Source organism: Stegostoma tigrinum, chromosome 2 (assembly GCF_030684315.1).
Source record: "Stegostoma tigrinum isolate sSteTig4 chromosome 2, sSteTig4.hap1, whole genome shotgun sequence".
Taxonomy (NCBI): Eukaryota; Metazoa; Chordata; class Chondrichthyes; order Orectolobiformes; family Stegostomatidae; genus Stegostoma; species Stegostoma tigrinum.
The window spans coordinates 4,993,261-5,007,684 of record NC_081355.1 but is presented as its reverse complement, the minus strand read 5'-3'; the positions used below and the strand labels follow the sequence as shown (position 1 = coordinate 5,007,684).

At 43.6% G+C, this 14,424-nt stretch overlaps 1 protein-coding gene across 3 annotated transcripts in view; it reads left to right on the top strand.

The window, feature by feature from the left end:
• The window catches only part of drosha (drosha ribonuclease III), a 218,108-nt gene that overhangs the window by 187,517 nt on the left and 16,167 nt on the right, over window positions 1-14,424 (top strand). For all 3 annotated transcript variants that reach the window (XM_048551227.2, XM_048551209.2, XM_048551219.2), the window contains one exon: window positions 11,995-12,041. In XM_048551227.2, the coding sequence (XP_048407184.1) occupies window positions 11,995-12,041 (47 nt within the window). The remainder of the gene's footprint in view (window positions 1-11,994; window positions 12,042-14,424) is intronic.

Sequence of the window (14,424 nt, the reverse complement as noted above, 5' to 3'; positions counted from 1 at the left end):
CTCCCTTATTGGTTAATAACATATCAGCTTCTCCGTTTAAAGTGCTCAACGACACTTGTCTTCACAGGTCCCTGTGAAGCAAAGCTCAAAGTCCTACAACCCTCTGAAAGAAAAGAAGTTGTCCTTCTTAATTGGGCGAGCGCTTTTTTTCATTATTTCGTGGGATGCAGCTGTAGGACTGCCATTTGTTCCATCCCTAGCCCAGTCCATTTCAGGGGGCAACTTAGAGTTAGCCACGTTGCTGTGGGTTTGGAGTCACATGTAGTCTAGACCAAGTAAGGATGGCAGATTTCCTTCCCTAAAGGGCATTTGTGAACCAGTTGCTCTTTTTTATGGCAGTCAACAGTGGTAACCTGTTTAATTCCATATTTTATTGAATTTCAAATTCTACCATCTGTCATAGTGGGATTCGAAATAACATCCACAGAATATTAGTGGAAGTTTGAATTATCAGTTCTGTGATATTACCTTTATGTGACCACCTCTTCTGAATAGTAACATCTAGTTCTACTCATAGATAGTCGTAAGAGTCGCACAGTATGGAAACAGAATCTTCGGTCTGACCATGTCCCCAAACTAAACTAGTCCCATTGGCGATAATGGGAACTGCAGATGCTGGAGAATCCAAGATGACAAAGTGTGGAGCTGGATGTTTCTGAAGGGAGGAGGGTAACTTCTTCAGGTTAGGCATTCATCCAGCTCCACATTTTGTTATCTTAGTCCCATTGGCCTATGCTTGGCCCATGTTCCTCCAAACCATTCCTATCAATGAACACATCCAAATGTCTTTTATATGTTGTAACTGTACCTGTATCCACCACTTTCTCTGGCAGTTCATTGTACACATACTGCTCTCTATGTTTAAAAAAAGTTGCCCTCGTCCTTCTTAAAATTTTCTCCTCTCACCTTAAAAACGTGCCCATTTATATTTGGATCTTTGCTATTCACCTTACCTGTGCCCCTTGTGATTTTATAAACCTCTAACGAAATATCCTCTCAGCATCTGCCCTGTCAGATCCCCTCAGGATCTTTCATGTTCCCTGGTATTCCCTCCTCAACGACACTGTGAATCTAACTACACGTGGACTGCAGCATTTCAAGAAAGCAGCACACCACTACCTTGAGATAAGAAGGTCTAGAGCTGGATGAACACAGCAGGCTAAGCAGCATCAGAGGAGCAGGAAGGCTAACGTTTCTGGCCTAGACCCTTCTTCAGAAATTTCGGGCCTAGCCCTGAAGAAGGGTCTAGGCCCAAAATGTCAGCCTTCCTGCTCCTCTGATGCTCAAATGGAAACCACAGTTGTACGAAGGCAAGCTAGAGCTGCGTTGTCAGCAGGATAGAGCCTGCCTTGCGTAGAACGTGGACAATACCTGCGAAAACTTTAGGAAACAGTAGATACTGAAAGGCGCCCGGTCAAAACTGGTGGTGAATCAATGGAATTTTATGCCTAGGTGCTGCCTTAAGCTGTTGGCACTGTTGATGAAAACTCAAATGTGAATAATGACCGCTGGGAAGTAGTGATTGTGGTCGATCAGGATTGTATCTGTGCCATCCAGGGGAAGAAACCAGGAATTGGCAAGCAAACCGATAGCACAAAGACACAACAATTGCACCTTTTGCAAGCAGTTTCATTTTGATGCACTGTTGTAATTGATGGCAAATTGGCCCGTGATGACCAACTTTAATCTGAAGTGACAAGATTCACCTGGGACGGAGAAAAGCACAGTTGCATATAATAACAGAGTTGACATTGGGGCTGCTCTGAAATTTTCAGAGGAGTTAGCACCAACAACCAGGTACAGTGCAGGTACCACATAGATGTGAAATGATATTGCTTTTTTGTTGGTGAAACCTGTGTGTAACAAGTTCAGAGTTATTTCTGCCAAATGCATTTTAGCTAATAATCTCAAGATTCCTTCAACGAGGTCGTCTGTCACAGCCACTGGGTTTAAACAGGCGGCTGGGTTTAATAAGCATTGCTGTCAAGTTTCAAAGTTCCCAAGTGGATCACCAGACTTGATGGGAATGTTGTAAACTGTGTTTTCACCTTTTTTTTAAAACTATAATGCCATTGATTTGTCCTTGTGCTCCTCTTAAACATTAATTTTCCTGACAAGAATCAGCAATAACTCTGCTCCACTAGCCCCACTTTGTCCTGTACTGGTACCACTCCCAAAGCTGTAGCCACAATAAAACAGCATCCACATAAATTAGTCTGACTAAGAATAATAAAACATCCAGACAGCATGACAAATATCGGCATTCTGCTTTACACAGATCTGAACAAGACAAAAACGTGCATAGGCAACACCGAGCATCCTAAATGGAAGTATTTGAATGTTTAATTACCCTTTATCATAACCCATTTGAAAGCTCATGATTGTAATCACCATTGTGGTAAAAATCATGCAGAGGTATTGTGTAGAAATAACAGAAAATAATTAACCATTGTGGGTGTATTCAATTTCCTGTGTGACTTAACCTTTTCTTAGACACGAATTGTTGATTCTCAGAGCAGTGCTGTGTTAAACAGCAGGATGTTAGCCTTCAATAGCTGCAGAACCTATAAAAGGAGATTTGTCTCTTGACTTCACTGTCAAGAATCTGGTCAGATTTTGAATGTGAGAGATAATGGGAACTGCAGATGCTGGAGAATTCCAAGATAATAAAATGTGAGGCTGGATGAACACAGCAGGCCAAGCAGCATCTCAGGAGCACAAAAGCTGACGTTTCGGGCCTAGACCCTTCATCAGAGAGGGGGATGGGGAGAGGGAACTGGAATAAATAGGGAGAGAGGGGGAGGCGGACCGAAGATGGAGAGTAAAGAAGATAGGTGGAGAGAGTGTAGGTGGGGAGGTAGGGAGGGGATAGGTCAGTCCAGGGAAGACGGACAGGTCAAGGAGGTGGGATGAGGTTAGTAGGTAGCTGGGGGTGCGGCTTGGGGTGGGAGGAAGGGATGGGTGAGAGGAAGAACCGGTTAGGGAGGCAGAGACAGGTTGGACTGGTTTTGGGATGCAGTGGGTGGGGGGGAAGAGCTGGGCTGGTTGTGTGGTGCAGTGGGGGGAGGGGACGAACTGGGCTGGTTTAGGGATGCAGTAGGGGAAGGGGAGATTTTGAAACTGGTGAAGTCCACATTGATACCATATGGCTGCAGGGTTCCCAGGCGGAATATGAGTTGCTGTTCCTGCAACCTTCGGGTGGCATCATTGTGGCAGTGCAGGAGGCCCATGATGGACATGTCATCGAGAGAATGGGAGGGGGAGTGGAAATGGTTTGCGACTGGGAGGTGCAGTTGTTTGTTGCGAACTGAGCGGAGGTGTTCTGCAAAGCGGTCCCCAAGCCTCCGCTTGGTTTCCCCAATGTAGAGGAAGCCGCACCGGGTACAGTGGATGCAGTATACCACATTGGCAGATGTGCAGGTGAACCTCTGCTTAATGTGGAATGTCATCTTGGGGCCTGGGATGGGGGTGAGGGAGGAGGTGTGGGGACAAGTGTATCATTTCCTGCGACACTTTCGCCATTTACAATCCGACCCCACCACCCAAGACATTTTTCCATCCCCTCCCCTGTCTGCTTTCCGGAGAGACCACTCTCTCCGTAACTCCCTTGTTCGCTCCACACTGCCCTCCAACCCCACCACACCCGGCACCTTCCCCTGCAACCGCAGGAAATGCTACACTTGTCCCCACACCTCCTCCCTCACCCCCATCCCAGGCCCCAAGATGACATTCCACATTAAGCAGAGATTCACCTGCACATCTGCCAATGTGGTATACTGCATCCACTGTACCCGGTGCGGCTACCTCTACACTGGGGAACCAAGCGGAGGCTTGGGGACCGCTTTGCAGAACATCTCCGCTCAGTTCGCAACAAACAACTGCACCTCCCAGACGCAAACCATTTCCACTCCCCCTCCCATTCTCTTGATGACTTGTCCATCATGGGCCTCCTGCAGTGCCACAATGATGCCACCCGAAGGTTGCAGGAACAGCAACTCATATTCCGCCTGGGAACCCTGCAGCCATATGTTATCAATGTGGACTTCACCAGTTTCAAAATCTCCCCTTCCCCTACTGCATCCCTAAACCAGCCCAGTTCGTCCCCTCCCCCCACTGCACCACACAACCAGCCCAGCTCTTCCCCCCCACCCACTGCATCCCAAAACCAGTCCAACCTGTCTCTGCCTCCCTAACCGGTTCTTCCTCTCACCCATCCCTTCCTCCCACCCCAAGCCGCACCCCCAGCTACCTACTAACCTCATCCCACCTCCTTGACCTGTCCGTCTTCCCTGGACTGACCTATCCCCTCCCTACCTCCCCACCTACACTCTCTCCACCTATCTTCTTTACTCTCCATCTTCGGTCCGCCTCCCCCTCTCTCCCTATTTATTCCAGTTCCCTCTCCCCATCCCCCTCTCTGATGAAGGGTCTAGGCCTGAAACGTCAGCTTTTGTGCTCCTGAGATGCTGCTTGGCCTGCTGTGTTCATCCAGCCTCACATTTTATTATCTCAGATTTTGAATGTATTCATTTTTTTTTCTGGCAGAGAATGCATCTTTTGACAGTTCAGGTGGTCTTGCAGGACCAAGAAAGGCTTTTGTTATTAAATCAGAGATTACCAGACTTACTCAGCCAGCCTAGCGGCGTGTGTGGAACAGGAAACGGTGTTAATGTTTCAGGGTCGCTGATCTTTCTGTAGAAAGTTTAGACATACAGGGGGAAAAGAGGAAAGAAGAAGGGAGAAATAACGGGAACTGCAGATGCCGGAGAATCCGAGATAACAAGGTGTGTTGACACTTTGTTATCTAAGAAGAAAGGAGAGATGAGATTACAGTAGGATACTGGCGCAGTGCAAAAGCAGATAAGCTATTATGAGAAATGAAGAAACAAAAGGTGTGTATAGAAGAGGTGTAAGTTGAAAAAGCAGAATCACCACCAACAAATTCTGTCAAGAATAAAAGGCAGAAATTGTGATCTGAAATTTCTAAATGAATTTTGAGATGGAAGACCAGAAATGGAAAGCTGAGGTTTTGCGACTAGGGCTTCGTGAGAACCAAACAGCACATTGTGGTCATAGCAAGAGTGATGTGCAGAATTACAACCAGGAATGCCTGGAGCTTTGCAGTCATTCTTGTGGACTGAATGGCAGTATTTCACAAAGTGGTCACCCCCATGGCCCCAGTGTTGAGGAGATTGCAGTGTGAGAAGGTATAGAGTAGACAAAAGTTGGAAAAAAAATGTGATCATTGTTTTGCCTGGAAAATGTGTTTGGGGCATTAGACAATGGGAAGGGATTTAAATTTTCAGATTTCCAGCTTCTGCAGTTTTTATTAATTTTATTTAGACTCTGTTGTGTGGCATTACAATGCTAAAAGGATAGAGTTTGAGGCAATCTAGCAACTCAGGACTGGGCATTCGTGAGGTGCCGTGAGCCACCACCAGCAGCAAAATGTACTTCAGCACAAACTGCAGCATCATGGCCACACACTGCCATTACTATCAAGCCAAGGAATCACCCCTCATTCAATGAAGAGTGCAGGAGGGCATATAAGGAGCAACATCAGTCTTAGCTGAAAATGCAGTATCGGCCCAATGATGCTACCAAACAGGACTATTTGTGTGCCTCACAGCATAGGCAGTGAATGATGGACAGCCAAGCAATCCCACAACCAGACAGATCAGATGTAGACTCTGAGATAACAAGGTGTAGAGCTGGATGAAGACAGCAGGGCCAAGCATCATCAGAGGTGCAGGAAGGCTGACGTTTTGGGCCTAGACTCTGCAGCCCTGCCAGTTGTGAATGATGGTGGACAATTTACAAACTTGCTGGAGAAGGTGGCTGCACAAATATCCCCATCTTCAACGATGGAAGAGCCCAACATGTAAGTGCAAAAGATGAGGCTGAAATACTTACAACAGCCCTTCAGCCAGAAATGCCAAGTAGCTGATCCACCTTGGTCTCCTCCACAGGTCCCTGACATCACAGATGCCAGTCTTCAGTCAATTTCATTCACTCCACGTGATGTTAAGAATGGCTAAAGGAAGTGGGTACTACAAAAATTGACAGACTTGACGACATTCGGACAATAGTACTGAAGACTTGTTCTTCAGAACTTGACACAGCCTTAGCCAAAACTTTCAGTACAGCTGCAGCTCTGGCATCTCCCGACAATGTGGAAAATTGCCTAGGTATGTCCTGTGCGCACAAAAACAGGAAAAATCCAAAAACATGCACTGCAGAAGTTCACCAAGACTCGTTCGCAGTGCCTTCGACACCCTCCATCTGGAAGAACAAATGCAGCAGATACATGGGAACAACACCCCTTGCAAGTTCCTCTTCAAGCCACTCACCATCCTGACTTGAAAATGCATCACTGTCGCTTTGCTGTTGCTGAGTTAAAATCCTGGAAGTCCGCCCCTAATGGCATTAGTCTCCTACAGCAGATAATTGCAGCGGTTCATGAAGACAGCTCACCATCACCTCCTTTGGGGCAACTAGGGACTGACTATAAATGCTGACGCAGCCAGCAACATCCACATCCCAAGAGCAAACAGAGAAACAGGTTAAGTCTGCTATATTTTATCATGCAAGGAACTTACAGGAAAAAAAGTCTGAATTTATTTTGGTATTTTGTGCAATCTGTCTGTAATTCCTGTGACATTTTGAGAGTTTAATTCAGTATAAGAAAATTGATTAAATATCATTACCAACACAACTACCTGCAGACCCATCGCTAGAAAATATTAAGAACGACATTTGAATTGCATTAATGATTTATTTTTCTGATAATCTCCGACACAGAAATTCGGCAGTATGCGGTAAAATTAGCTGTGAGCCAACTGTTATGGTGCTCCAGTATAAATTACTGGAGAGGAGGGACTGTACTCGGCAGAGCTAACTGCAAGATTAGCTTCTAGCCTGTTTCTTACCTCTGAGACCTGTGATTTAAATGTAATATGAGGAAAAGCAATAAAGGTTGCCTCTTAATGCTAGGTGTTCATTTTTATTGGTGAGTTACTATCTGGTAGTTGATCTTATTCTGTGAAGAATACAATTACAGCTCAAAACCCTTGGAGTTTGCTGCCAAGCCAAGTCATGATGGTAATCATACAGCACCTCAGGGAAGGACAAGTGCAACCAGAATCCTTTCTTGGTGTAATCTGCTTTGTACTAAAATTGTAAGAGTGAGATAATGGGTCAAAGCTCCCCTGCAACTCTAACTCTATAAATGGCCCTCCATTCTCTGTTTATGTTTCCACTTAAAAGAGGCAGCATTTCACACGATAGTTTTTGGATGCTTGAGCTGAGATGGGTGCTTAGATGTTGTTGTTGATATGGTGAATAATGTACTGGATTGATGCAGGGATTGAGCTGTGTTTGTTCTTGGTGTTCCTGAAGCAGTCACCAGTGGCATCCTGTGTGGTTTAGTGAAGCTCAGCTCCTGTCATTGAGAGAGTTCAGCATTGTTGCAAGAAACAGAATTGAAATGAACACGCTGGAATTAAGTCAGCAGATCAGCAAACATTCTTGGTCAGAGCAAGACAAAGAACCTTCAGGTGACCGAGCATCAAGTTCACCTATGTGTGTCTCCCTTCACAGATTCTGACTGACCTGAGTGTTTCTGTATATGTTTCATATTTCCAGAAACTGCAGTATTTTTTCTAATCATTTCTTTTTTGTCTGGAATGGGATTTGGTGCGAATGAAGTAAGTTTGTGATTTGGTCAGCTCCAGGTCGATGAGAGACATTATGTTTGCCATTGTCTACACGAAGTTCAAGTTGCCCACTGTGGATTGGGTACAGGCCTGTAGTACATTGAAAGCTTCTCAACTAACAGTCTTCTGCTCATATTTTGAGGTAACAGCTTGGATTTGCCCAACACCTTTAGCATTGTGAAAGCTCCAAGGTACTTCCTGGTAGTGGTTTCAAACAACACTTGATCTCCTCCCAACTGGCCAAATAACAGTTAGAAATCTACAGCCAAAGAGTTGTATTTATTCTCTTACTGTAAATAGAAAACTCTTTCAGCGAACAGTCTGGGATCACTGTGTCCCAGGAGTTACTGATTTAATTGGCTTGATCACTGTCAGAAACTGAACTGTAACGTTCATCCTGATTATGATACATGCATTCGGCTACAGCATTGTCTTTTCATCTCGAAGATCAATGCTCAGAATATCAAGATTAGGAGCAGGCATAGACCACTTGGCCATTTGACACAACCATGACCAATTTTCCTCAACCCAACTTTTCCAATCTTTCACCAAAACCTTTGGTGCTCTGAGATTAATAATCTATCGATCTCAGTCTTGAATATATTCAAAAATAGAGCTTCCACAGCTCTCGGACAATTCTCAATTCTCCGAATGAACAAATTTACCTTCATCTTGGCCCTGAATCTCAGGATAAGAGTTCATGCATTTAACACACATGATGGGGAATTTCTGCTGAGGGTAGTGAATCTGTGGAATTCCTGACTGCAAAGAGCTATCAAGCCTGCGGTATTAAGTGTGTTAAGGCCGAGATGAACAGACTGATTTTTAATCAGTAAAGGAATCAAGAATCCTGGAGAAAAAGCAAGAAAGCGGAGTCATGAGTTATCAGATCAGCCATGATCTCATTGTATGGCCTGTTCTGTTCGTTGTCTTAAGGTCCTGTGATGATCAATTAAATGTTTGATATTTACATCTTCTGGATTGCCTTTGTGTTCCAGATTCCCTGTCCACTAGAAATAGGCTCTCTGTGTTGACCCTATTTAACTACCTCAGATTTTTAAGCAAACACAGAATGCTGGAGAAACTCAGCCAGTTTGGCAGCATCTATGAAGAGAGAGATAGAGTTAATGTTTGAAGTCTGGTATGACTCTTCTTCAGAACTACTTTTGCTGCTGCCAGACCCAGTGAGTTTCTCCAACGTTCACTGTTTGTTCAAATTCTGGCAGCTACAGTATTTTGCCTTCAGAATCTTCTATGTTTCAACGAGATCACCCCTCATTCCACTAAACTTCCAAGTTTATAAGGTCAATTTACTTGAATCTTCCTCAAAGGACTACCATCTCATCTGAAGGACTAATCTTTAGTGAACTTTTGCTGTACCAAGACAAGTATATCCCTTCTTGCGTACAAAAACTGTAGTCTTCCAAATCTGGTGTGAAACAACCCTGTACAATTTTTCAAGGTGACATCATCTTGTATAGAGTTTGAGAGGCTCATCAGTCAAAAGTGAAGATCCAGTAGCTTCATAGTCACTGCACGAAGTCAACCATATTTTGATACTCTGAAAGAGGAGGAAAATGTACTGGAGAACAGACTGATTTTCTGAGATTGGGAGGAAGTAATATTTTTGAATAATCTAGGAAGAAGACTGCTCCTCTTCAAAGATTTAAATGTGGAGAGATTTCAAAAATTGCAGCACGGAGGGATCGGAGTCGCCCTGTGCGTAATACGCAAAAAAGTTTGTCCATCAGTACAGCGAGTAATTAAAAAGGCAATTGTAGTTTCGGCCTTTATTGCTAAGTGTTTGGAGTTTAAAAATAGAGATGCCTTGGCACAACTGTACAACTGTCTTGTTGAGGTCACGCCTGGAGTCTGGTGCACAGTTTTTGATATACTGGCATTGGAGACAGTTCAACGAGATTCAGTAGACTGATTCCTGAGATGAAGGGGTTAACTTAACTGTTATGGACCCGACCAATCCCTGTGAAAATATATTAAGAAGATAACTGAGACCCTAACTTTTTCTTATTTTCAGGGCTAGTGCCAGGTATTGCATTCCGGATGCAATCCGATTGGCCAAGCTACCAGATTTGAAGCAAAGCAGTGTTTATTCATACACTGTGGTTAAAATATAATAAAAGAAAGAAGAAATTGAAATAGCCTAACTCGACTAGAAAATTAACATAAGAAAGATTGTTTAACTGTTGAACAGTAATTGTTCCAGTATAGTAATAACCGGTAAGTACTTACTTGGCAAAAGCAAATTCGGTTTAAAAAAAGCCTGTCACAAGCAATACTCCAGTCCAGCAGGAAAAACATCAAGAGAAAACTGTGAGATAGAGTAACAGGGAGAGATGCACTGCAGCTTCCAAACCCAGCTTCAACACCCAGCAACTGCTATTGAAAAACTAAAAATCTTGGTTCTGTGAGAGCTTGACCCTAACCATTCAGACTGACTCTACTGTTTCCACCTTTGGAAACAAAAACTAGAAGGCCTTACAAGCTGTTTACGTTAGGACTTTGAAGCAGACTGATTGGCACATTGCAACCTTTCTTCTTAAAAATCACAGGGCAAAATACACCTCTTAAAGCCATGGTATTACCAGACTTTACAAGAATAACTGAACAGGTTAGGCCTTTATCCATTAGAGTTTAGAAGAATAAGGGCTGATCTTATTAAAATATACAAGATTCTGAGGGAGGTTGATAGGGAAGATGTTGTGATGATATTTCCACTAATAAAGGAATCTCGAACTGAAGGACTTATTTACAGAGTGAGGTTACACTCATTTAAAACAGATGCGAAGGAGTTTCGTGTCTCAGAGAAGTGAATGTCTGGAATTCTCTTCTTGAGAGAGTTATGGAGGCTAGATCACTGGAAGTTTTCAAAGAGCAAGTAGATAGATTCTTGAAATATTAGAGTGTTGAGAGCAGTGCTGAATTGACACAAAGAAGATATTGATGCCTGGGGCAGATCAGTCAGAAAATTATAGAATGGTGATGCAGGTTTAATGGGCTGAATGACCTACTCCTGCTCCTGTTTCTCATGGTCTTATGTGATACTGAAACATCCATTAAGTTGCAAATAAAGGTGGTGGTCCCTGACTCCATACCCACACCTGTGCCACCACCACCCCCCCCCCCCCCCCTCCCCAATGCTGCATTTCCAATGGCTAATCCACGTAACCTGCAAATCTTTGGACTGTGGGAGGAAACCCACATGGACACAGGAAAAATGTGCAAAAGTCCACTCAGTCAGTTACCTGAGGCTGGAGTTGAACTCAGGTCCCTGGCACTGTGAGGCAGCAGTGTTAACTGCTGAGCCACCATGCAGCCCCGAATGGGCACATCCTTTCAGTTTATAAATGACAGGGTGTTGAATGTGAATATAATTATGTTGTAACAAGCATGATTGAGTTTGGTTGCAAGCAGACTGATAATCTTAATCTTGTTTACATAATGCTTAGCACGGTCATGATTTTTAATAAGTGCAATTGTGGAATTGCATCCAATGTTGGACAGTATGAACTCAATTTCCCCCTTCCTGGAGGAGGTGGCAAGAGAGATGGTAAGAAGCGGAAATAGTTGGCTGAGTTGGCCCTGGAGAGATGCTCATGACTCTCCACCCAACTCTACCTAGATGCTGAATGAAAATGCTGATTGGAGAATTTACTTGACATTGCCAGTAATTAAGACTCAAAAAGTCCTTTTATTTTTGTCATTAAGGTTCAGCAGCATTTTTTAGAAAGGAGAAGCAAATGTTTCAATGATATTTCTTGCGTTGTCCCTGATGATTTTTATTTGGGACTGGGAGAGATATGACGCTTGATCTTTCTTTCTTTCTTTCTTTCCTTCTTTCTTTCTTTTCTTACCACAAGTGTGAAAGGAACCATTTGGTGTTATTTCATTGTGTCAGGTCAGGTCAGGTCAGAGATGGTGGGACTGTTCAGTAAAAGTGTCATTCCCATCAGCAGCTTGACTGAAATACATATCGTCTACTTCACCTGAGACGCTGCTTTGAGAGAAAATACATTTCAGCTGTTTTTATTAATGGGTTTGAGCAATGTCTAACACAGCGAAAAAAAGAGACCAGGTTCATTTCTGGCCTGACAACCAGGAAGTGATGAAGACTCATCCACCTTTCACCAACTCCCCAGGCTATGCCTACCCCATGATACAGATGAGAGAAGCGTGCTCGATTTAGTGAAATCATTTTGCAACATGGTGCTGGCCCATGCTTCGGTTTGTAATGCTAATAATTGCTTTCTTTTCCTAACAGCATTCAACAAGCAGAAATGGGAGCTGCCATGGATGCATTGGAAAAATGTAAGAGAATCTTTCTTCTTAAGGCTTACTATCTTCTTTCCTTTCACAATTGTTAGAAAATTCAGAAACAGATTTGATTGTACTTTCGAATGAACTGGTTTGAAACTGACATATAAGTAAATGACAGACAAAGTTCAGAAGGTATGTTACGGAAAAGTCTGAACATGTAAACCATCACATAAAAAGTGCCTTTGACACATCCAGGCCAGAATTTCATTCTCCTTGTTAAAGAAAAGGTGATTTCATTCATTTAATGCAGTGAGAATTCTTCACCTGAGGAGTCGGTAAGAAGGACGGGATTTGAGCCCCCCTCCCATTGGAATCCTATTGGATTTAAATTTGGGTTGACATCCACCAGGATACTCTTGCAATTGGGATTATGTATGAGGTGTGTCCTTCTGTGCTCCTTCACCCCACCTGAAGTGCCCAGCCCTGCCATCCCTCTTCCCTGTTGTCCATGAAAAACTAATCACCTTTAATGAACTAGACTCAGATGATTATGAAAATGAAAGCAATGTCTTTTGCATCCTTTTGGATTGTTTACTTAGTCTGTGAAACCACTCTGCACGTCACCATTTTTTCAGGAGCAGACAGAAAAATTGAAATCCGGAATGTTTTGTCCCATTTGAGTCAATTCGTGTGAATCGTCAGATGTTACAGGGAAAGTTCATGCTGCCCGAGGAGTGACCTCACGGTGTTCAGTGTTAATCAAAGTCCCACCTTCACCCCTCCAGAGGCTTTGTTTTATTGTTCCTCATTGAGATGGATGTCACTGACAAGACTTGCATTTGTTGCCGTCCCAGAATTGCTCTCAAGAGCAGTTAAGAGTTGACCGTGTCCCTGAGGTCTGTAGTCACGCGTAGGCTTTCGTGAACCACTGCAGTTCACCTGCTGTAAATAGATCCACAACTCTGTTAGGGAGAGAGTCCAGGATTTTGACCCAGTAACACTGAAGGAATGGCAATATATTTTCAAGTCAGGATGGTGAGTGACTTGGAGGGGTCTTGTGGGTGGGGTGCTCCCTTGTATCAGTTGCCTTTGTCCTTCGATTGGAAATGGTTGTGGGTTTGGGATGTGCTGTCGTATAGATCTTCAGTGAATATCTGCAGAGCATCTTCTGGATGGTAAACACTGCTGTTACTGAGCATTGATGGTGCAGAGAATGGATGCATATAGATATGATGCCATTCAAGTAGGCTGTTTTGTCCTAGTTCATGTCAAGCCTCTTGAGTGTTGTTGAAGCTGCACTTATCCAAGTTATGGGAGGGTATTCCATCACACTGCTGACTTCTGCCTTGTAGATGATGGACAGGCTGTGAGGAGATGGGAGATGAGTTACTTGCAGCAGGATTCCTGGCTTCTGACCTGCCATTGTACCCACTGTACATGTATGGCCAGCCTAGCATCTGGTTGCCATCACAATGTTAATGGGAACTTGCTGTGTGTTAATGGGCTGCTATGTTTTCTATATTACAACAGTAGCTACATTTTCTAAGTATTCCATTGACTGCAAGGTTAATGTTCTGTGTTTTATATGCTACAGAAAGGATAAAAAAAAGGCAAGAAAGAGGGGGAAGTGGCGTTTTTGATTAAGGAAAACGTTACTGCTGTACTACAGATATTTCTGAGGGATTGCCCACTGAAGATATATGGGTGAAACTTGTGTTGACATTGTATAGGCCGATGGTGAGGTCACCTTTTGGAGCACTCTGTACAGTTCTGGTTATCCTGCTATAGAAAGGATATTATTAAATTGGACAGGGTTCAAAAAATATTTACCATGATGTTGCCAGGACTATATGATTTGAGTTAGAAGAAGAGGCTGGATAGTTTGGGAGAGATAATAGGAACTGCAGTTGCTGGAGAATTCGAGATAACAAGGTGTAGAGCTGGATGAACACAGCAGGCCAAGCAGCATCTTAGGAGCAGGAAAGCTGATGTTTCGGGCCTAGACCCTTTGATCTAGGCCCGAAACATCAGCTGTCCTGCTCCTAAGATGCTACTTGGCCTGCTGTGTTCATCCAGCTCTACACCTTGTTATCTTGGATAGTTTGGGACTTCTTTCACTGGAGATTCGGAGGTTGAGGGGTGACTTTATATAAAAACATGAGGGGTATAGATAAAGTGGGGGAGTTCAAAACCAGGGGGTATATTTTTAAGGTAAGGGGAGAAAGGTTTAAAAGGAATCTGAGGGACAACTTTTTCACACACAGGGTAGGTTGCCTGTGGAATATACTGCCAGAGGAAGCGGTGGACGCAGAAACAGTTACAACATTTTAAAAAACATTCTGATAAGTACATGGATACTACAAGGCCATGAGCCAAATGCAGGCAAGTAGGATAAATTTAGTTTCAGAAATTTGGCATGGATAAGTTGGACCAA